The 24,054-nt window shown below is 48.7% G+C and overlaps 2 protein-coding genes across 6 annotated transcripts in view; both read right to left on the reverse strand.

Moving 5' to 3' along the window:
- Positions 1-1,209, reverse strand: LOC131584060 (uncharacterized). Its single transcript, XM_058848816.1, has one exon. The coding sequence runs from the start codon at positions 1,207-1,209 to the stop codon at positions 460-462; it is 750 nt and encodes a 249-aa protein (XP_058704799.1). The 3' UTR covers positions 1-459.
- NRG2 (neuregulin 2) overlaps positions 1-24,054 on the reverse strand; it is a 102,541-nt gene continuing 78,487 nt past the window's right edge. For 3 of the 5 annotated variants that reach the window (XM_058848813.1, XM_058848814.1, XM_058848811.1), the window contains 6 exons: positions 21,846-21,922; positions 9,021-9,123; positions 8,015-8,138; positions 6,588-6,715; positions 3,865-4,089; positions 1-2,475 (listed from right to left, as the gene is read on the reverse strand). In XM_058848813.1, the coding sequence (XP_058704796.1) occupies positions 1,818-2,475; positions 3,865-4,089; positions 6,588-6,715; positions 8,015-8,138; positions 9,021-9,123; positions 21,846-21,922 (1,315 nt within the window). In that variant the 3' untranslated portion in view covers positions 1-1,817. Of the gene's footprint in view, positions 2,476-3,864; positions 4,090-6,587; positions 6,716-8,014; positions 8,139-9,020; positions 9,124-21,536; positions 21,596-21,845; positions 21,923-24,054 lie in introns of all 5 variants that reach the window. The other 2 variants (XM_058848815.1, XM_058848812.1) reach the window with 1 other exon arrangement.

Genomic DNA, 24,054 nt, shown 5'->3' on the forward strand with positions numbered 1-24,054 from the left:
CTTGTTATTTCTTATTTTATTTATAATATAAAAAATGTTCAAGTGTTAAACAGTCAAGAGTTCTGACATTCAGACAATCCAGAGCAAACTTTGACAATCATCTTATGACAAATTAGCAGAGTTTTCTATCTGACCCCATCATGGGTGAGGAATAGAGGGTTTAGTTACTTTATTGCTAAAAGTTAAATGAAATAATACACTGTCAATTGTTGTATTATCTTCTCAGTCACAGCTTCACCATGCATCCAATCTACAGTATCTGAAATGCAAAGGACATGCAGAAGTAAAAATATAAAAAGAAAAAAGTCAGGCTACAATGTAAACAGGTTTGCTGCAGAGAACTGAGGAGAGGGGGGCACTTCCACGGGGGATGCTCTGCCGCCTGGACACGCAGGACTGTCTCTTTGCGCCACAGAGCCGATGGCCAGAGCTGCTCCGAGTTTGGGAACGCGACGTCCGTCATCGATGGCAGGACGTGACGGTAACAACTGTCTTTACAATACGTGGCACGGCCGTACGGGAGAATCCGCTCGCTGGGCTGCCCCACGCAGGGCCCTGCCCGGCCGAGCCAGGGGCCACAAGCGGAGCCCAAAGCACTCGGGGTCCTACTGACCCTTGGGGCAGCGTGGGTGGTGACCGCCTGGCTCCGTGCCCAGGGTGACACGCGGCCGTCAGTGCCACGGGACCGCCTTGTGGGTGTCCCCCAGCACCCCGGCCAAGGGTGTCACCACAGCTCCGTGGCCCCACGCGCCATGGCCAACGCTCAGCCGAGGGGACGCCGCGGCCAGCATGGCGGTGGGGCGGCCACGTGGCCACGGGCGCCGCGGCTGAACGGAGCCGCCCACCGGGACCCCCGTGCAGGGCCAGCTGCCAGGGCTGGCTCAGCGACCCGGATTCAAGGGTACGTGACAGGTGTGATCCACCATGGTCACAGGGGTGTCTGCCTGGCTTCACTACAAACCTGTGCCAACCCCACTCCAGACCCACCGGTGAGATGGCCAAAGGTTGAGAGCTATATTGTAAGGGCTGCTGCTGCTGCTGCGCGATTTCATTTTCTCTTCCTACCTGTGTGGCAAAAGAAACGTTATTTCTGCATTTCAGCACAGTGCTGTTGGGTTTCTTTTTCTCCTGATTTAAGCGGAAATACAAGTAGTTTACAGGGCAAGACAGATCCTCGTTAGACATGATAATGGAAATGCTCCCACTCATGTCCTTAATGTGTGTTTAAACAATACTTTAAAGAATAAGATCATTAATAGCAGGGTACGGGGCAAAGTGGCAAGGCTGTTTTCTTCCAACAGAAAAGCGCCCTTGTGACAGGTTGTCTCCCAAACAAAAATCTATGACCTTAAAAATGCTACTGAAACAGAATCCTCGGCATGAATCCCAGCACTAGCATACAGCAAAAGGCACCACGATAGTTTTGTTTTCTATTTTTAAGTAGTCAAAAATTGGCCCACTTTTTTTTTAACTTTATTGTTTGTTTTCTTTTCTTCTTTTTTTTTTTTTTTTTACTTTTTTTTTCTCGGAAGCTGTAAATCAAGACATTACATATAAATAGAGATTCCCTATAAAAAAGTCATTGTCGTTAGCTATTATAAGACAACTTTGCTAAAATGAAAATAAAACATTTTTATTTGTTATATTTTTTGTTTTTCCCTCTTTTATATAAAATAAAAATATTTATTTTTTTGTTTTCTTTTGTTTTGTTTTGTTTTTTTGTTTTGTTTTGTGTGGTTTTTGTCTCGCCTCGGCCTCCCTCCTCTCGGCCTCCTCCATGCGGGTCACGGCTGCGCGCGCAGGAGCGCGGGAGGCGCCTAGAGAGGGTCGGGGTCCGCTTTGGGCGCCACGTGGCCCAGGCTGCCGCGGCCGCCATCGCCGTGCGCGCTGTGCCCGCGGCACGAGTAGTGAGTCCGGCTGTCGCCCGGCCGGTGCAGCGGCGGCGACTCTGTGTGCGCCGCCTCATTGTTCTGAGTGCTTAGGAACGGGGTGCTCTCGGCCACCAGCTCCTCGTCAGACTCGCTGTAAGAGGCGCTGCTCAAGGAGAAGGAGTCCCGGACGGCTCTGGCTCTGTGAGGGATGTGCCCGTTCAGTTTGGATTTTTTCCACCGCCTGTTGCTGCTGGCTGTTTTCTTTGGCTGCTCTAGCGCTGTGACGTACTCCTGCGTCGTCTCGTACTCGTCGTCCTCTGTGATGCGGAAGGGGCTGGAGGGCAGGCTCCCCATGCTGTCGTTTAGGTAGGTCTTCCTTTGGTAGTAGCTGTCGTACCTCTGCGTGTCCTGGAAGGGGAGCTGGTAGCGCCGCAGGAGGGGCTGCTGCTCCTCCACGCGGAAGCTGATGGGGGCCGCCGGCGGCAGGGACACGGCGTGCGCCGAGTTGGGGGAGGTGATCTCGAAGGTGGGCACCTGCGTGGTCATCGAGTAGTGGAAGTCAACAGGCGACAGGCGTGCTGGTGTGGTCAGGGCCGACACGTACCTGGAAAAGCAACAGCTCTGTTTGGACACGGAACGAGCCCGAAAACCACCAGCTGAGCCCACGCTTTGCTGAACACCAGGGACCCGTGAGGCCTCCGGTGAACCTGCTCGTGGAGGTTCTCCTGGGGATCAGGTGGAGGGACCTTGCACTGCTGCACCAAGGGAGGGTGAGCTGCTGGCTTCAATGGGCAGCATGTGCTGAGCATCCCCCAGACTGCTTCTCCCAAGGGACTCGGTGCACAGTTCTCACTCTGCATTGCTGCAAACCCTGCAGCATCTCCCAGCAAGCTGAGTCACGGCTTCACTGCCTCTCATCTGCCTGACAGCTGCTTTCTGTTCCCTCTGGAGCTGCCAGGCGTGTCTCTGAGGAAGGTCCTTGGAATTCCCTCTCCCTGCTCAGGCCACAGATGGGGAAACCCTGGGCATTGCTTTCTCTGACTTAGCAAAAGTCTCATGTCTCAAAAATCCATCTACCACTTCCACCAGCTCTAGTGACAACATCAGTGTGGTCACTCAGGTCTGGTCTAGCCCCTCTCCAAACACCCCTTCTTTCAGCACCACCTCTTTCTAAGGAGCAGATCTTATTTTCTCTTCATATTGCCAGAGGTGTCTCTGCCCAGGCTCTCTCACTCATCCAAAGCCTTTTCACCCATGTGTTTTGTAATGTATGAGATCTCCATAGGAGCTGGGTCAGTCTGCCTGAATGGACCAGGGGCAGGAAGGAGAGCAGGAGATGCTGCCTTTCTCCTCTGCCCCATGGAAAAGTTCCACTGCCTCAAAGGGTAACTGCCCAAGAGGGGCCACGTGGCCACCAAGAGTCACTCATGGCTACCAGCAAAGGGCTGGAGCAAGGGTGGAGACGTGCTCCATGAGGAACCAGACGGGGAAGAAGACGAGTGTTACTGCTGCTGCTGGTGTCTGAGCTCTGCAGTTGTGTTCCTTGAAGGCTGGGTCACGCCAAGTCCTGTCCCAAGGCTGTGCCCACATGCAGCACCCTGTCACCTGGCCATCCAGGACCGTGCTGAGAACAGACACCTTTTCCCCAAGCACCTGAGGGCCAGACCCTGCTTGGCAGCCCACCAAGCTGCCCAGGGTGTTCTCCCAGCCAGTTTTTCTCTGCCTGTTGCTGACTGCAGCCAGGCATAATCCGCTCCTGTCATCCCTGTGCTCCAAACCTCCATTGCCACCAGGCTGCAGAACTGGCTGCTGCCCCGATCAGAGGGGCCTCCTGGGGAATTGGCTTCCTCTGGTAGAACCAGGGCTGGAGTTTCCCCAATTCTACCATGGCACCACTGCTCTAGGGCTGGCAAAGGCAAACATTTTGGGGTTTGGCACAGAGGCATGGCTTGTCTCTGCTGTGCTGTGGTGGCAACACGCAGTGGGGTCTGACCTCTCGCTGTGGGGCGAGTCCCGCAGGGAATCCACCGAGTCGCGGTACTGCGTCGTGGGCCTCCGCTGGTCCTCGATGCAGAAGGTGGCCCCGCGGCGAGCCCGTGCCTCCACGCACGCAGGGCTGTTGCATTTACTGGTTCCCACTGAGGACAGCATTATCCCAGACTGGGAATCTGAAGTCAGGCTCTCTGTTCGCTCCAAGCTCCAGGTGTGGCTTTCATGTCTGTGGAGCAAAGCCCATGTGGACAGTGAGCAAGGAATCCCCACCCAGCTCTTCTCCAAAGACACAGGCACTGCTCACACTCAGCTCTGCAGCTCTGCAGCTCTGCAGCTCTGCAGCTCTGCAGCTCTGCAGCTCTGCACTGGTGTCCCCCTTCTCTGTCTCTCTCTCTCTCTCATTAGCATATATCTGGTCAGGGATGCCCAGATTCCCAACCCTACCTTTGATTTGCCTTTCTTTGCTCCTTCTTGAAGATGCCTTTAGAGGACAAAGAAAGTAAACCAGTGCAATAGCAGGTATTTATCCCACCACAGAATAAATGGGAGCAGGATGGGACAGCCTCTGGAGGAAGGCCAGGGTAATTCTGCTTTGTGCTTGCGAAGTGTTCTGGGTGTGGAAAAACACCTTGGCTATGCCAAAGCAAGTCAGCCAAGTTCCTTCAAATGTGCCACCTGCACTGCCAAGTGACAGCCCCTTTGGAACTGCTACCAGAGAGGAGCCAGGAGAAGCCATTCAAAATTAGCAGAGCACAGTCTACTCAAGATTTTGGCATCCAAACACGTTCAAGGTGCTAGACAAAGACCATGATGTGCTGAGCAGCCAGAGCCCCACCACCCCCAGTCTTGGTGCAAGGGGGACATCCCACAAGGACTCACCAGGGATGCCAAGGCCACCTGCACATTGGGGTCCCAGCAGTGCCTTGGCCACCACGCTGACCCCCACCATTGCAGAAATACATGATCCATGAGAGCAACCCCCCTGAACTCCCAAAATGCACCAGATGAAGCTATGTGGGTGGAGGATTTTGGATGGGGGTTTACAGAGGAGAGCAGCCCTCATTAAGATTTCCCAAGAACTTGTTAATTATTGATGGCTCCAGGCACATGCTCATTTATAACTTCAAACAGCATCCTCATTAGAGGTGCTGATGGAGTAAAATGGAGCCTGATTATGCTGGTAGTTTGCCTCTGGCATGACTTCAAGAAGCACCTGCTTGCTGCACTTGACTCAGGAAAATGAGGTGGCAGGTAGCCAGGACCAGAGGCTACCCAAGGTAGGTTCCTCCCTACAGCTGTCATGAGCTAATGCTGCCCTCCAGACACACCTTTGCGTCTTCAGAAGGTGCCCGGGGATGGCCCAAGCCTTTGAAGTGAGCATGGAAGGCCAGCAAGGTGTGCCTCTGCAGGCACAGGAGCCTCTGTGTACTTGGCTCAAGCCTGCACACACCTAGCCAGGGCTGGGCTGAAGAGTACGAACGCAAAAAAACCTGGAAAACGCATAGTCTAGCTCATGAGCAGTGGGATTTCCCTGGAAAAAAAGAATCATTCCCAGCTGGTCAAGTCATTCCTGGCTTCCTCTCCACTTGCTGGAGGTATAGTCAGAGGAATCTGGGGAGGAATTCACCTGAAAATCCAAGTTCAACATCTGAAGTTGATCTTGCCCGTTGTAATTGAGAGTACTTGCTCAACCCTGAGGAATGCCTGGACCCTAAGGAAACCTGCCTGGAGCCATCTGTGAGCTTTAGCTGAAAGAATTCCTGCATTCCTGGATGAATGGAGAGAACCCCATCAGGCCAATGAAGGACATGAGCCAGACACATATCAAAGGCAAGTGATCTCCAAGGAAAACCCCAGTCACTTACTGGAGTAAGCACAAGAGCTGTCTAAGAGGAACTGGAACTCCCAAACTCAAAACAGCACAGGACTTTCTTTAGAGCATTTGAGGGACTTTTCTGGACATCAGAAAAATAGGGAAGTCCATCTTTAACTTAAATGTTCTCAAAAAACCTTGAGAAGATTCAGGTTCCAAGCCATGGTGTTCTTCCCCCAATGGTTATTTTGAAATGAAAGCAAAAAATAATGTTTCATCCTTTGTCACAAAGAATTATTGGTACTTTCCTGCTAGACCAAGTTTTCCAAAAATCTTCAGAATGACTTCCAGTGAAAGAGGCGCCACCACCCGAGGTGGACGTTGATAAATTTCACAGGAGCATTTTCTTTCTGGTCAAAACCTGTGACTTCCAAGTCAGACCTTGACTCTAAGGAACCGATCAAAACATTTGGTGATATTTTGTGTACTTTGTCTCCCACAAGGCAAATAGATTCTAAATGTGAAACACATGACCAGTGTGTGCTTAATGAAGTATTTCAGATGTCCAGTGTGGCTGCAAACACAACCTGCAAAACCTTTCCTACACACATCCTCCCATCTGGGACTGTGCAAAGCATGGAAGCACAGGTTCATTTCCTCCTGCTTTCCAGCTGTGTCAGTGCTGCAGGATCCTGCTGGCACCTCCCTGCAGGTCAAGGAGCACACTGTTCCATACCTCTCACTAGGCAGCTGTGCCTGCAAAGTCCTGCAGTGTAGACATGGCCTGTATGTCACTACAGAGCCAAAGATCAAGTGAAAACAGAAAGGGAGCTGAAAGGAAAATCTTAGAATCTCACAGCATCCTACAGCAAATAGCAGGAGGAAGGTTCAGAGAAAACAGTATACATCACCTCTGGCTGGACGTTGGAGTGGCTGTGGAGCAGTGATGAGATGGGGAGCAGGAGTGACTTCCCGAAAAGGTTGTCTCTGTTTCCCTTCGGATCACGTGCTCAGTGGCAGAAACATTCTTAGAAATATACTGCAAAATAGGAAAGATCACCCAGATCAGTCACCAGCCTGTGAATGCTGCCAAAGAAAAATTTAACTGGCCTGATTATTTCTGGCAAAATCAGGTGAGGACTGAGTGAACCCAGAAGTTCCGCAGCCCACAGGAAGGGGCAAGGAGGGTGGAGGCTTTTCTCTGGCCCTTCACTTTGAACACTGGGAAAGGGCTGTGGCACAGGGATTGCAGAAGAGTTTGGAGAGCCAAGGGATTCCCCAGAGGACAGTGGTACCATGTGTAGCTACTGAGCAGAGGCACATCTCTGCCCACAGCTGGTTACACCCGACCGAGTGCCAGCAAAAAGAGAACAAGGTGAAATCTCTCAGAGCTGTGAGTCCTACAGAAACACCAGATGTTACCCAAATATTTATGCTGAAATATTCCTTCATCTAACAACCAGCCCTGCTTCTCACAGGGGCACTATGCTCTCTGAGAGAGCCACTGCTATGGGGTGGGGGCTGTGGTTCTTAGAATTCCCTTTCCCCCCTTTTTTCATGGTTGGGATTCAACCCAGCTAAATTTTAATATCCTAAGGCTGACCCAACAGAGCTTGCAGCTGATTCACTGGACTCACTTCTAGCAGTATTTCTTGTTTGGCTCTGTCTCCCCCTTACCTTTTTCTGACCCCATTCAAGGCCTTGGTCCAGCAAGGCACTTAAACCCCTGGATGGCCCTATGGAGCTCATGGGATTTGATGGGAATCTTGCACGACTGAAGTCACAAGAGAGCTGAGCCCTGAGCCCTGAGCCCTCTGCATCCTGTCCTAAAGAGACTTCAGATTGTTCTCATTTGTGTGGCAGTGGTATCCCACCAGGACTTGCCACCTTGCCCAGGACAGAACGCTTGGCATGGGCAGGTGGGCTGATGGACAGCTGACCACATCACCATGACGTGTTTCACCATGGTGGCTCCGGTCACTGCTGCAGTGATCCCATTTGTCATCCCACAAAGTGGGACTTGACAGGATAGCAAAATAAACAGGAAACATTGGGAACATCTCTCCTAGTGGAAATCAGGGTCACACTTGATTAATCAAAACAAGCCTATCCCAAAAGCCCGAATCTCATCCTGTACTTCAAAGCAAAATCACATTTCCCTTCAGATGTTGGTTTTGGAAACGTTTCTACGCAGAATCTTTCCTTTTGCTTAAGTTTGTTTGCTCTTTGCTTGTCACGGACAGGCACACAGGTGTGCAAGGATACACATCCACGTCAAACCCCTGGCAGAAAACAGCCCCTCAGTAGCATGCAGGGAGATGGAGGCAAAGGGTCTTACATCAGCCATTTGGATTTCCTCAGGATCCAAACGTGGATGGCTTGGCCCGTTCGCAAGGCTCCGGTTTTGATGAGCAGGACACATGTTCTGCCGCAAGTGGTTATGCATTTGTTTTCTTTGTTTCCTTTAGAACAGAAGAAATCTATTAGGAACATTTCTGTCACGGGGCTCTCTGCCCCCAGAAATGAAAGAGAAGGCAAGTCTTGGACATGTGAATGTTCCAATGGCATTTGGAGGAAGTTGCAAACAACAAGAAACAAGGCACTCAACACTTAACACCTCCTACTGCTTTTCCAAACAAAAGGTCAACTTTTCTTCTCATGGACAATTTGGGAAGCTGGGCCCAGGGTCCAGCACAATGTAGCAGAGCCAGCTGGCAGTGGAGGAGAAAAGGGGGGAGAAGGAAAAGGGGAAGCGAGTCCTGACTTGGCCTTGGTGACAGAGCACTTGACCTGTCCTGCCTGAAGGACAAAGTGACAAAGTCTACCCATGCCCATGGTGGGACATCTGCTCCACAAGACCCACTGAGTTACAGGGGCACTCTGAACTGAGGTGCAGGCTGAACAGGGAGAAAAGTGCTGTCCAGGCAGGGAAGGCTGACCATAAAAGAGGTTCCCAAGTCACCTGTTCCATTAGGATTGCTCTGGAAGTCCCTGCAAGGTACCTAGCTGAGCCCACAGCTCCAGCACAATGGCCCAGTGTGCTTCTGTTGGCAGAAGCTGAGCTGCTGGCTTGGGGGCCAGCTTTTCCCTGTAACACAGCACCACCTGGCTGGGCAAAATGATGCTGTTCCAGGGGACAAGCAAATGGTGCCAGGAAAACATCTTATTCAGACACAGTGTGGTAGACAGCTTCACTGGCCACCTGCACGAGACCTTCCTGGGAGTACCACAGCACATCATCTCCTAAAAACAGCATCTGGGTGAAAAGCATGGGAGCGTGGAACATGAACACTGCCACTCACTAACCTGTGGCCAGTTCTTGCCTGCCAGCCCCCCATACTCACTTGGTTTTACAGTAAGCTACCACACAGACGATGCCCACCACAAGCAAGGCAACACAGATTCCCGTGATGGTTAAAACCCTCTTCTGGTAGAGCTCCTCTGCTTCTGCAAATGGAGAGAAAGGAAGCAGTTACCGATGGGCTCCGGCAGCAGGGCTGCGTCTGGCTGCACAGGAACCAGCACTGCGTGGGGGTGAGACGGAGGACAGCGCTCAGACAGACCTCCTGCCAATCCACTGCCCATCTAATGGCTGCCCCAGACCTGAGCCCAACCTTCCTCACCCCTCAAAAGACTCTTTTTGTCTCCCTGCTCCTTTATCCTCTCTCACTCTGTAGCTCACCCCTTCTGCACTCACATTTCTCACTTTCCCTTCTTTTCCCACAGTCACTAATCTCAAAAAGCCCCATGACTCTCTTCTCCCTTCCAGCAGATTCCCCCCTTTCCAGTGCCTGGATCACCTAGCAGAGAAGCCCTGGAGCATGCCCCACTCCCCACGAGCACTCACCCTGTGATCCCTGATCACAGGCTCTGCTCTGCCCGGCTCAGGATGGCTCTGCCTTGCAGCAGCTGCATGTCCTGGAGCAGGGTGGTGTTGAGAGGACCACCGAGCAACAGGCCCCAAAGCATGTAGGTGCTGAAAGGGACATCCTGGAACAGTCAAAAAGCAGCATGAGGATGGAAAAGTGATAGTGTGTCAGGCAAAGAAAAGGGAGTGGAGTGATTAAAGTACAGGAATCAGTTATGGATTTTTAATGAATCCCTAGGAGGCGATTCACACCATTGCATCAGAGGCACACACAAAATGTAAGCAGCTTGCTGCTGCCTCTCTCAAATACCACCAAGTGTCACGGGCTAACTTTCAAACTAGAAGAGGCAGTCACTTGCATCAAAACCCAGACCATGCTGGAAGTGAGGTGAATCATTCCCATCAACCAAAGCTCCCAGGAAATGCTTGGATCTCGTTTGCACTGCACCTAGGCAGCAACACCATGGCAAGGACACCTCTTCCTCCATGGCTACACCAGGGCAGATGTGACATCCAGCAGCCTCCACTGAGAGCAGAGGAGGCAATTTGATTCTCCAGCTGGATGACTTGAGAGAAGGATTCAGTGCAGAACTGCCATGAGTGTTTCAGTTCAGCAGCTGTGAACAAAGTCCTTGTGCCCTCACACTACATGTTAAAGTTATTGGGGTTTGTGCCCTCTTTAATATTCATTGATTATTTTTTTTTTCCATCTAGATTAGGCAATAAAAGTCATGCCATGGTTGATGTGCTCAGTGTGCTTCACCACACCACTCAAAATACCTTGAAGAGACCATGTGATAGCCCCTGTGCCACCAAACACTCAAATACAAAACCAGAAGAGAAGGAGGTCCCAGAAATCCCTGGGACTAGACTTCAGCAAAAAAAAAGTGAGTGGGAAGCAATGAAACATTCCAGACAACTGGATATTTAGAATAATTTCATGCCATTCTAGGTTGAAAAAAACATTTTTGGAGGAAAAAAAAAGGTGCTAGGAAAAATGGTTACCTCTTTCTAACTCTCAAAATGGGAATGAAGAAAGGTTTGGTAAATGAGGGCTGGCAAGAAAGACAACCCTGGCATGAAGATGCATAATACAACAAAAAAAAGTTTTCTGGTGGGTTTTTTTTTTCCCTACAAAGAACCAGGTGGAGCTGGAATGGGGGAAGAACCCACTTTGGGGTGAAAGTCCTCCTTCAATGACATGTTTCTTTTGCATGGGTGCCTTATTCCAGGCATCAGCAACCATGGCAGACACTTTTTTCTTGCTCTTGCACATCTTTGGGACCTGGAATGCAGTTGTACAGTTCTCTCCTTCAGACAGGAATTTCAGAGATATTATACAAATTAGGAAAACCAGCTAGGATCACATCTTGGTTATGGATGGCACTGTGCAAGAATTTTGCTACTACCCAGCAAAAACTACTTAAAAAAAAAAAAAAGCTGGGAGGGAGGTCGGTTTTTGGCATGGACTCATCCATCAAGACAATTTTTACAAAAATTTTTCAATAGCAATGCTTTTTGCTACAAAGACTTTCCTTCCCTAAGCATAAATCATTCCCTTTGAATCATGGAGGAGGAAGAAAGAGCAAAGACATTAAAACTAGGGGGGTTCTTTTTGTTTGCTTTTTTTGTTGTTGTTTGTTTGGTGGTTTTTTGTTTGTTTATTTGGCTGGGTTTTTTTTTCACCTATAACAGGACAAAATTCTTTGGCCAAGGCTCAAATCCCAGCCTTTGTTCTGGTGATCATGTCAGTATGGGATCCTGACTCCTGTGTGTCTGCCTGTCCTGAACCTTCACCTGAATCTCACAGGTTCATGTTTCAGTTCATCAGAAATGCAGATTTGGCCTCTCTGTCTCGAGCTGACAGCTCTGCTACATGAAGCAGTGAAGTGTGAGGCTGTGCATCACTGCTGCAAACTAAAAATTGAATGATCTGCTGATAGTAATTTAGCTTGGCTCCCAACATCTCATTAAAGCTGATGCTCAATCTTCACGTTGCACAAAACCATCTCAACAACAATGGAAAGGAAATAGAGTGCACACTGCGACTTTGAGCCGGAAAGATCCCAGAGCAGGACTGGTCCATTTGTGTCTCTAGGCTCTACAAACACCACGTCTTCATCAGCAGCATCGTCACTTTGACAGCAGCAAACACCATGAACAAACCATGTGGTGCCACACAGTGCTGACACAGCCACAGTCCAGCCATGGTGTCACAGCAACGCATGACAGGGACAGACAAATGACAGAGGAGAGACGACTGCAGACTGGGAACAGGATGTGTGCGGTTCTGTGATGACATTGAGAATGGATGAGGAAAAGGACAAAAGGTCAACAAAAAAGGGATGTCAAAAATCCTCAATTTTAAAGTTTGTTCAAGTGTATTAGCATTAGCAGCACCACTTTCTCTGAAGCACCCTGACTATAAAATTCACATGTTTCCTGCACCAGGGGGATGCATGCCAGTCCTGGGGGATCAGGCATGCAAAAACTAGAGGAGATACATTTCTTCAGTTAGTGAATGCCCCTCCACCTCAGGAGGGACCTCAGAAGGAAATTTAGGATCCACAACTGAAAGACTGGTGTCCCCATACCTCTAGCAAAGGGAATTGAAGAATTTTCATGTGAAGATCTGCTCTGGCTGACACAATGTTTTTAAGTGGTCAATCATAGAATCATCACAGAATCCTTGAATGGTTTGGGTTGGAAGGGACCTTAAAACTTAACTTGTTCCAACCCTGCTGCCATGGGCAGAGGCACCTTTCACTATCCCAGGCTGCTCAATCTCTCTGCTCCCTCCTGACCAGCCCTCCCTGCTCTTGCCTTGTACACTCCAGGGAAAACTTGCCTCAAGGATTTGATTTCCCAGCTGCTTATTCAAGGGAATAATATATTGATATATACATATATATATATTTGATATATATCTAAAACCAGACTGAGGAGAATGGAAAGAAAATCATATGAGTATGTGCAGCTGGGCAGGAGCAGGTAAATGCCCAAAGGGATATTTTTAAAAGCATTTAACTTACTGCAGTGTTTTCCCAAGCTTGCCACTGGGGTGCTCAGCTTTACACCCTCCACTCTCATGGGAAACTACTGACTTCCCTGGGACGGTTTCCTAGACTAACTTGACTCATGCCATCTTTCTTGGAACAATTTCATCCTGCCCAAGAACCAAAACAAGCTGCTAAATTTTGGGAGGAGGAATGGAAAAGCTCATCCTGACCCTTTGCAGGATCTGGTGGAGGTTAGTGTGTCTGGGATGGCAGCTTCTATAACAGCCCTGATAATTCTAGAACTTGTCTTCCCACTCCTGGAATTCCTGCCCGTTCCCAAGCAGTGCCTGCTGGCAACCTTTTGGATGGACATGAGACTCCAGGTTTTCAGTTAAATACACAAAAGCATGTTGAATGGAGATGTATGGCAATTGCAACATCCCAGTCATGCCACACACACCACGCTGCTGCTTGGAACAAAGAAAAAAGTGCTGCTAAAAATACACGTGCATTTTCATAGGTTTGCATTTAGAATTTGTGATTTGCTTTGTTTTGCTTTTGATTGTTATTTTGTTGTTTTTTTCAATCCAAACATCTATCTTGGTGCCAGGGAAGAGAACAGAACAGCTGATTTTTTAATCATCCCATTAAAGCCATAAATATAATGTTGGAAGCTCTTAATGGCTTCTGATTAATAAATGAATGGTTGTTCCATACCCTTTAATTCAAATCCAAGATGCTCTGCCAATGCAGAAAGAAGACAAGGAAGAGAAAGAGAAAAAGAAAAACAGGTCTGTCAGAGAACTCTAAAATACAAACACACACACTGTGCAGTTACAGCAGGTTAGCTTTTGGTAGGCTCAGCAGCACTCACACAGAGACACTGTACACTTCAGAGCATTTCAAACCCCCACCACAACTCACATGTTATGCAAAGAAAGACCCGAACAAATTGCAGTGGAAGTTAATTATGAATTCTTTCAGTTAATTATGAATTCTTTTGAGATGAGCCATGTTTGTTAGTACCTGATATGGAATTCACTGTTTAGGCAGGGGAAAAAAAAATAATAAAAAAAAAAAAATAGGAAAGGTACACTTATTCTAAAACAACTCCTGACAGGTCAAAACACATAGAGACTGCATGAGCCTGGTAAAAACCATTCATTCCCTTTCCACAGGGCAAATCTGCCCTGGCTGGTCTCCCACGCCCTGGTGTGCCCGGGGGCTGTGCTCTGGAGAGGAGAGCTGGGCACTGGGCTGTGAGAGCTCCTGCTGGGGCCTGGGGCTCCCCAGCACCTTCAGCACTGGCCCAGGGCTGTGAGAGCTCCTGCTGGGGCCTGGGGCTCCCCAGCACCTTCAGCACTGGCCCAGGGCTGTGAGAGCTCCTGCTGGGGCCTGGGGCTCCCCAGCACCTTCAGCACTGGCCCAGGGCTGTGAGAGCTCCTGCTGGGGCTTGGGGCTCCCCAGCACCTTCAGCACTGGCCCAGGGCTGTGAGAGCTCCTGCTGGGGCTTGGGGCTCCCCAGCACCATCAGCACTGGCCCAGGGCTGTGAGAGCTCCTGCTGGGGCTTGGGGCTCCCCAGCACCATCAGCCCAGGCCCAGGGGAACAGCAGCCCCAGCCCAGGGGTGCAGCAGCCCTGGCAGCACAAGCCCCCCATGCCCCTGCCCTGCCAGCCCTGCCACGACCCACGGACACTGCGAGGGATGAGGTGCCCGGGCAAGGCAATGGATCTAAAAGTGCAAATCGCACTCAAAGCTTGCCTCGAGCCTGTGGCCTTCCAAACTGCACTCCTGCCGTGGCTCTGCGTTGTTTTGGTGTGCTGCAAAAAGCCCAAATCGGAGCATGTGCTTTCAGATTCATATTCAGCACAAGTAAGATTGCAGTTCATCTTGCAGAGACAGTGCTAAGCACAGGAGTTTACCCAATGAATCAACAGTGTATCCTGAATTTCAGTAATTTTCCTGGTACAGACCTCACCTAAAGACAGCTTTTCTTACATAAACATCGAAGTTCTCCATACTTACCACCGTACACAAAAGTGAGCTCTGCTGCTCCCAATCACCATACACACAAGATTATTTGCAGCTTGGAGATGTCCAGATTTATTTACTATATTTTCCATAGGAACTGCTTTTTGCTGCACAGAAATACTGGCTTTGTTTTGCAGTGCTGTTCAAAATTTAGGCGGGGGGGGGGGGGGAATTAGCACTAATTGTTAGGGAACATGTAAACACGTGTTCTAAAGCAGGTTCTTCTCTTCAAACCTATGCTGATGTTTGAGGGGGCTTTTGTAGGGAGAAGTCAGGGTTCTTTAAGATTTTGTATAATTTAAAGGCCACAAAACCTGGCTGCTCTCTGCTTTATATCTCACATTTGTGTAACAGGAATGGGAAGCTCTACAGAGCATTTCACAGTCATTTCGTACATGTGGCAGTGACATGGACATAACGTGGTGGGCAGCAGAGAGCTGGACAGAATATATTCATCCTAAACTACTTGGTTATCATACCCAGCTCTGACCTAATCCTAAATCTTCCTACCATTGCACACACCCGTTTTCCCTGACACTGAAAACCGCATGTAGAGATACCTCAAATTTCATCCATGAATCTTAAGCTGTTGGTCCATCTGCACACACACATTTCTCCCCATGCCAGGATCTTCTGCAACATCTGCAGCTACAAATGGATGCAATTCAAAACCTTTTCATGATTTTCTGCAAACTCAGGAACGCCTGTGAGAGCAGAGGCGGTGGGTAGGACCTGAGGAGCTTGCGCCTTCCCACCGTCCCTCTCATGTCAGAACTATTTCTTTTGGCCTCAGGGAGCAGAAACAGCCAGCTGGCTGGGAAACCTGTGCCAGTGTCTCATTACCATCACAGGGAAGAATTCCTTGCTAATATCCAACCTAAACCTGCTCTCTGTCAGTTTGAAGCCGTTCCCCCTTGTTCTGTCACTCCAAGCCCTCTAAATCTCCGTATTTCTTGTCCTCTCCAGCTTCAACTGGACAAACTCCATTGGAAGCAATTTATCCAGAGGCTACCATGCAAATAAACTAGAGTGAGACAGCCCTGAGATGGCAGATGTAGGTTGAGGAAATTGGCACAGCATTTCTCTCATAACCTTCATCATCATCATCATCATCCTTCTGTCTGCCCTCCACACATCCCCCCTGGTCAGGGCGAGGGGCTACAGCTGAGCACCCTGAACTGCTGTGGCACTCCCCAGGCTACCTGAACTGGGGACACCGAGGTCACAAACTCAGGTTTTTTTGGAAAATCTCATTCCAGATGTTCCTCCTGAATCTTTCTGAAAATGCATTTTCTCAGCATCAGGCAAAAAGACAAAATCCTGCATTTACTTCATCTGCAGTGACTTTGTGACTATGATGTATTGTAGTTATTTTAAAAGATGAACAGACAAAAACATTTAATGTAAAGTATTCCTGTAGGAGTAACACCTCAAGCAAGATGACTCTCGCTGAACTGTAGATTTATAGGGTGATTAAAAAGGATAAAAGCCTTAGCAAAGAGCTGTGAAAACTGTGGCTGTGCTCACTTGGTCTTCAGATTGCCCAAGAACGTCAATAAGATGTTTAGTTACTGCACATTATTCCCTTGAAATGCGCTCTCTGGGACACAGAGCGTGCTCCAAGGCAAGAAACAAAGTGGAGAACTGACATCTGAGGACCAGCAAGATAATAAATTGATGATAATTTCGTTGCTAATCAATTGTATTGACAAGAATGGCACTTGCAGGACTCTGATTCAGGTTTTTCCAGGGCTTACAGGACAAGGGGTCACGATGGGGACAGAGGACACTGTGCCTGTGTTAAGAGCTGGGTGACACGTGGGAAGTGTTCTTTCCAAGAACAGAAAGTCTGTAAATGTTCCACAAACTCCACAGCCATTCACCTTCTCCAGTACTGCAGCAATAAAATTAATTTGGTCAGCGTCAAGAGTCCAAACACACAACAGCAGAGTATTCAAAATCTGCTGTGGATGAGGGTGCAATGAACTTTAGGAGATCCCAAGGGTAACCTGTGCTGTGTCCTGGGAGAGGGATAACCCTGTAATTACCCAGCCACACCAAAGCACATCCATCATCCTGCAATTCAGTGGTCAGCAGTTACCATCTCACTGAATGGAAGCTGCAGAATGCCTGAGGAATTTAAAATGCTGCTAAATATTGGTTGGGGGGGTCAGATGAGTGAGAGGTGGAGGAGGAAGCAGAAATTTAGGTAAAAAAAAAGCAATCCTTTGCTTATAATTTTTGTATTGCAGTCACAGCAGGTAGGAAGCCACTGCTGAATAAGTGAGGTGAACAGAGAAGCTAAAATTCAGATCTAGAGCTCCCCAGAAGAGTTTGAAGTGGTACATTTATCCCTCTGCTCATGAGGACACTTCAGCTCAGCACGAAGAGCCAGGTTCCAGAGGCCATCCATCAGAAGGGTCACTTCAACCTGTCAGGGTGGTGACCAACACACCCCTGGGCACAGCCTGGTGAGTGCTGGGGGAAAGGAACCATCCTCCAGAAAATAAAGAACCCACACTGCTCCAGGATGGCTTGGCCAGCAGCACTGCAGCCAGTTCCTGTGCTCCAGTGGGAACAGGCTGAAGGCAAAGCTGCTCTCCCAAGGAATACCTGAAAATCTTGCTCTGTGTTTCCAAGCAGAGCAGTAGGAAGGCTCCAACTGTGAATTAAACTTCAATTTGTAAAGAAACCAAGAATTAAATATGGGGCACAAATGGAGAATATACTAGATGACATTGCATATGAATGTCAGCTCTGTTCTAGGGTGTTTACAGGCAGGCTACAGCCTGCAATTTTAATTGGATCACAAAGTAGAAAATGAAAATGTTTCACTAACCAAGATGAATGGTATGACATTTGTCCTCCAGATTGGCGATGATTATTTGTGGAGATGAATAAACAGCAAAGTTAAGATGAAGTTTCAGTTTCCACAGGCAAGAAAGAAGCATAAATATAAAACTCTATCCCAATTTTCTAAATTGTTCCATAAATCACAAGTGGAAAGAATCCAAATGTGCAGACTTAGGAAACATAAATGTTCCTGTTGACCACGTTTAACCTTCAGGATCTCAGCTGCACTAGGACTGAAATAGCTGCCAACATGTTTTACAAAACCTTTACAACCAGCCAGCCCAAAGCCTGGCAAGTTATTAGCAAACTTCCAGGAAGATTTCACAAATACCTGAAAAGTTTCTTGTAGAAGAGAGAAGACAGAGGTGGATCTTGGTCTGGTGTAGAATGGGCAGCTATGAAATACAGGTACCAGCAGAGCTTTGAAAAAAGAGTTTCTTAAAAGGAAGGATGATTTTGGACATGGTTCTGCTTTCTGGGGAGAGCTGCAAGCCGTAGCTGTGCCCGTGGAGCTGGACCAGGAGGCAGCTCTGCACTGGGTGAGCCTCCAGCACCCAGCAGAAGCTCTCAGAAAAAATTCCTGACCCTTTTGGATATTGCTGCACTCTTCAGCCAGCAGAGAGGAAAATCTGCCTGCAGAGGGTAAATGGTGCCATTGCTGTGGATTCATTCTGGCTGTGGAGCAAGAGTTTGAGGTGTTTTATTCTCAGTGCTGCAGGGACAGAGACACCTGTGGCTCTGCAGGTACCTGTGCCACAGCAGCACCTGACAGCTACTGAAACATGACTTTGTCTGTGGAAACATAGGGTCATGAGGACCTTGATGTGAAAAAGGTTTTAGTAAGGGGATTTAATGACTCATCAGCCATGGAATTAACTCCCTCTGTAGTCATCTGCCAGGGCATTCCTCAGTTTCATGCAGCAATTGCAGATCATCGCTGTCCCCTCTGTTCACTGCCATTAATTCTCTGCGGTTTGAATTTCAACTGATTTAAATGTTGCTTTAATGTCCCTCTCTAAGGTTTTCTTCTCACAGGTTAGTTAAAGCCTAAACAAAATGGTCTCCTAACCATGATCCGTCAGCCTTATGTGTGAACAGAGTTGGGACAGACTGGGGGTTCTCTGAGCTACCCCACTAATACAGTTCCTAGTGAGTTTGTCTGCACCAGTCTGGTAGAAAATAGCAACAATGTGAGAGTGGCATTGAAAAAAAAAAAAATCTTTAACATTTTCTCTTCATTTTCAAGCAGTGATGTATCTATCCAGAGGGGCTGGCAGTAGGCACCTGCTCATATGGTTGGAACAGCAACATAAAGAAACACCACATGTGAGAAAACCTATCTAAATACATCTAATTTTCATCTTAATGACTGCAGTGATCTAGCAGGTGTTTTGGGCAATCAGAGAAAAATAAACCTCCAGAGCTACCTGTCAAAAAGACAAAACCAGCCTGAACTCCTGGAGAACATGGGGAGTTTTACCTGAGCAAAATGTGAATAAGGGTTTAAACCAGAGAGATAGGAAGCTGCTCCCAAAAGGAGGACACACAACATCTGGCACAATGTTGGGATGCTGCACCATCTCCATCTGTGGCCCAAATTCAGCAAAAAAACACCTTCAATTTAGCTCACTCTGCAGAGACTCTCACTCAGCCCTGGGATATACCTACTAAAAGTCATTGTCATATTTAATATTCATATTAAAGAATCTGGAGGATCCAATCTAGGCCTGAAAACCTGAAATACCCCAAATACATTTAAAACAACACCAATATAGGTGTCCTTATTTAAGTATCTGTCAAATGCTGGCAGTGTTCTCAAAACATGAATCAGGACAGAGCTATTTTATTTCCAGTGGAAATGCCTGAACCTCATTTAATCTGTATCAGCTTCTGACCTGTCAGAACCCATATGGGATGAAACACTGAGTGAATTATGGAGCATCAGCAACTTCTACTGTGCCCTAATTATTGATCAAAGTAGAAGGTAAGCATTTGCAGGGTCCACACTTGAGTGAAATGTTTTTCCCACTCAGAAAAACAGCAAGTTCAGTGCAAGTTTTTCTTCAGTGCTGCTGCTATCTATATTACCCAACTGTGACCTGAAAGTGAAAACAGCTATAAACATGCATGAATCATCTTCTTATATGAATTTTATCCAAGTTCAGACAGGTAGCCTGGATTGTTAAGCTGGTTTTACCTTACTGCGCTGTGGTTAAAGCAGACTTGAGGTAAGGAAATGTACATGTGTCAGTTTAAAGCTGGCATTGTTTCTCTAACACGAGAATAAAATTAAAACAAATCTCAGTCCCATAAAAAACTGGATTCTACAAGCTGGGGAAGAAAACCACATGCTGTTTACTCCTGCCATTAATGCTTTCAAAAGGCATTTTCCTGACATAAAACTCATTTTCACCCCTGTTTTGGTTTTGCAACGTGGCAGCAATAATGTTTAAGCCTGTTGGACACCACCTCGTGAAACGTGCTAGAAATCAGCTCCATGGGGTGAGCATCCCACTGCTGGCTGCAGCCAGGACCCTGACACCCAGGAGGGAAGGAAACCCTTTGGCATCAGGTGAAAGATCAAAAGAGAACATTCTGGGTTGTCATTTTAAAAAGAACTTGCTTGGGTATTGGAGTCTGGGAGGATAAATCAATGGAGGTTTCAACTTCGGAAGCCAATTTGGAACAAAAGGAAATGCAGAAACACTGAGCTGTCCCAAGGGCCCCACAAAACCCATTTGCATCTTGTCTGTATGCTCCATGCAAGGGAGCCTAATTCCAGCACTTGCCAGCTATTAGCACGTGCTAATGAGACTCCTGCAATTGCCAGTCCAGGATGAGGACGGCAGGATTCCTCACAGAGCAGTGGGAGAGGGGTTCTGGCAATCAAGGAGCCGTCCTGAAGAGGCGTTTCTCCTCTGGTACCACTAATTAAAGCCTCTTCCTTGGCTCTTTTTAAAAAGCCTCTTTTCAAACCCACCATTTGTGGCGGGTCCAAGCAGCCAGGCTGGGGGCAGGATGGGTTTTGGGGACAGTCACAGGAGGGTCACAGGTTTCCTGCATCTCCTTTCAGCTCAGTCCTTACCCAGACCAGGATCCCACTGATGCTCAGACACTGAATAGGGACCCAGAAAAGTTACCCACCTTGACCACAATGAGCTAGATATGGCTGTAAGTGAGACCTGTAGGAAGTGGAAATTGGGAAGCACCAAGTGCAAAGGCTTTAGGGTATGTACACCCACTGAATGCATTAAATGACCTGTCACTGCAGTTAGGCTCAATCCCATTTGCAAGGCTGTCCTAGGAGGGACAGGAACACCCCTGTGCCCAGGAGGGACATAGTCTGATTCCCATTTGGCAGGTTTATCCTGCATCCTGCCTGGCAGTGAGGCTGGGAAGCCCTGAGGCAGTGACAGCCACCAGTGTGACCTCTGTGCCACAGACTGTAAAGTGATTTCATTACAGTCACACCCTCACTGTGACTTCCTCCTTTGGTTCAAGGAGACTCATACTCCCCTCACAGGAGGGGTGGAAGATGCCCAAATCCTGTCCTGGACAGCACAGGGAAAATACCCAATCCTGCCCTGCATATAACAGGGAAAATACCCAAATCCTGTCCTGTACATAACAGGGAAAATACCCCAATCCTGTCCTGCACAGCACAGGGAAATGCCCAAATCCTGTCCTGCACAGCACAGGGAAATACCCAAATTCTGCCCTGCACAGCACAGGGAAATACCCAAATCCTGCCCTGCACAGCACAGTCCATTTTGGGACAGCAATGCTGGCAGGCCCAGCTCCACACACAGCACAGGCTCATCTCACACAGCACACCCACCACATAAACTCGGGCCTTGTTTGCATTTTGCCTGAAAAGAGCAAGCAGCATTCAGTTCAATCAGAAATAAAAGCAGAGCCCACTTTAACAAATGGGGAGATAATGAGCCCCGGTTCTCCTCTTGGACGCGACCACAGCTCCTCTTAGGACCGAGCAGAGCTGGGAGCGAACAGGAAAGGAAGAGGGCTCTTGGAGAACAGAAGAACCTGCTTTAAGGACATGACACAGAGCTACAACAACAAGGAGAGAGAGAAGTAGAAAGAGACATACTGGAGAAGCTGACCATTGCGAAATGCTGACACCGGTCTCCTGTGAATTCGATCGGACACCTACCGGAAGAGAGAAAACCAGAAAGAGAGAAACAAGATAGCAAAATGACACCCAAACAGGCTGAACTGAGGCCCCTTCTGATCCCTTCCAGGGCTCCTATCTCCTGCTTTCAGCCTTCACCCTTACCTGCAGCCCTAAGCCCTACCCAAAGCTGACACCAAGAGCCGTCCCTGACTAGACCACTCTACATCCACCGCTGTGCCCGGGAGGTTTTAAGTAGTGTGGTGCATTTTTTGTCTTCAAACATACTTTGCTTAGGATCTGGCATGTACAATCGCAAAGGCAGTTTCTCCAAACATCTCTGTCCGAAGAATCCATTTGGACATCTGGAGGGGAAAAGGGGAGAAATCACAGAACATGTCTGGCACAGTTCTTGAGGCTAAGGTCAGAAATAAAAAGTGCATTGCGATGAATGGAAAAAATAAAGGTTTTACATGCGTATTTACTCTTTGCTTTAACCAGGCACCTGCAACATCAGCGTTCCAGCTCTGGTTAAGGCCTGGGTCTTCAAGCAGGCAGCCAAACCCCTCCTGCTCTGTCCTGCTCTGCCTGCCTCCTTCCTTCTCACCTGCTAGAAGCTGGCAGGAAGACTGAGATGGGCTGGATGCTACTTTCAGAGACTGCATGGAGCTGCTCTGTAGACTGGCAAGAGGCACCAAAAGCAGTGAGCAGCTGCTCAGGCGACAGCGAGCATTGGGTGTGGAAAGCACCATCCATTATAAGCCCAGAAGTACCCACGGGGTGGTTAGAGAGAAAGCACGTGCAGAGTCTCTGTGTTAACAGAGAGGAAGGGACAGAGAAGAGAAGAAAGCTGAGCTGAAGGGCTCTCAGATGCTGTCCAAATGCAAGGCTCTCTCAGGCTGTCCTGGCCTAGGTCACAGGATGGGCTGTGTCAGCTCATGGGCACCAGCTGCACGTTCCCGTGATGCTCGGGTGCCAGGGAAGGTGCCCTGCAGTCAAGGGCCACCTGGCATTGGCACCAGCCCATGAGTAGCTCCCCAGAGCACTCCCCAGCTGGTTTGGGGAGCACAGGGACATGGGCAGGGGTGCAGCAGGAGCTGCAGGACCACCCAGGGCGAGCAGCACCTGCACCCTCTGCTCTGCCACCCACTGCAGCTGCAGGTGAGCCTGGGAAGTGATGGGAGCCCAGGCTGGCTTGGTCAAACACCTCCCTCACTTCACATCTTTTCTTCTGGATACTCCTTGGATAGACCTGCACAGTGTCCCTAGTTTTCTTGAAGCCCCAGCTCTCACCTTGCTGTCCCACAACTCCCTACCTTCTCAACAGACCTCTCTTTCCTCTGAGCTTAAGTGGGCTTTATTTTATAGCATTTTAACATCTGTTTTTTCAACTTCTTGTGAGAGGAGCTGCAATCTCTACACCTGATACACGTCAGGCCTTCCTTGCTCTCAGATGCCACCCACAAGATCTCTCTGTCCCACAGTGATCTGCAAGTGGAAGACAAGGAAGGGACTGAAAGACACCTCAGTAAAACACTGATGAGTCGGAGACCAAGTCTGATGTCAGTGGCTCAGCTGCTGGCCAGGCCACTGCAAAGGACAGCAAGAGGTTGGAGCAGCATCAGGTGACTGCTCCCAGCCTGTGCATCTGGTGGGGTGGGGCAGGTCCAGGTCCAGGTTCAGGTCCAGGTCCAGGTCCAGGTCCAGGTCCAGGTCCAGGTCCAGGTCCAGGTCCAGGCTCCATGCAGAAAACCTTGATTTTTGGTAGTTGTGCTTCATCATGGACATACACTGACCTGGCTTTGGCACTTGATCTCTTGCTGGATTTCACTGCAGTTTGGGTAGGCCCAAGCTGAGCAAAAAAAACCCTGCTGCACCCTCACTGCCCATAACCAGATGTGGGCCAGCATCTGTGGTTTTGGGACCTGTGCTCACACCTCTAAGTGGGAGTATGCTGGGATATTTGTGCACCCCAAATTACTCATGGAGAACTTCAGGGCATGGCTCTGCATGAGGATGCACTGAGCCCTCCTGTCATACACTTCAGTTTCTCGGTATCCAAGTCACTGCTGAAACTGAAAACTGAACTCCCTGGACAGGCCAATATCTTTGAAAAATTGGTGCTTTTATCTCATTCTTGGACATTCATTGGAAATGGGGTTCATCTTGGGGCACAGGGAAGGGAGATGGAGCAGCCATATCGGGTCAGATCCCAGGGAAAGCTCAGCCCAAGGGTGACCATCAGACATGGGGCCTGTTGACCTCCCCTGCCATGAAGCACAGGAAGCTGGTGCTGGGAAGGGAAGAAAACGCCCCATTGTCAGTGAAAAAGCACAAACCTGTGGCACTGGGTGGCACAGACTCACAAAGACAGCCCCAGGGAAGCAGGACCAAAGGAACCCTTCAGAGATTGCACTGGGGTTTGAGCAAGGAATCCAAAAGAGAAGGTATCTTCCCAATCCTTTCTGAAGTTTATTCATCACCTCTGGTAGAGTGA

The sequence above is a fragment of the Poecile atricapillus genome, chromosome 13 (genome assembly GCF_030490865.1).
Source record: "Poecile atricapillus isolate bPoeAtr1 chromosome 13, bPoeAtr1.hap1, whole genome shotgun sequence".
NCBI classification, from domain to species: Eukaryota; Metazoa; Chordata; class Aves; order Passeriformes; family Paridae; genus Poecile; species Poecile atricapillus.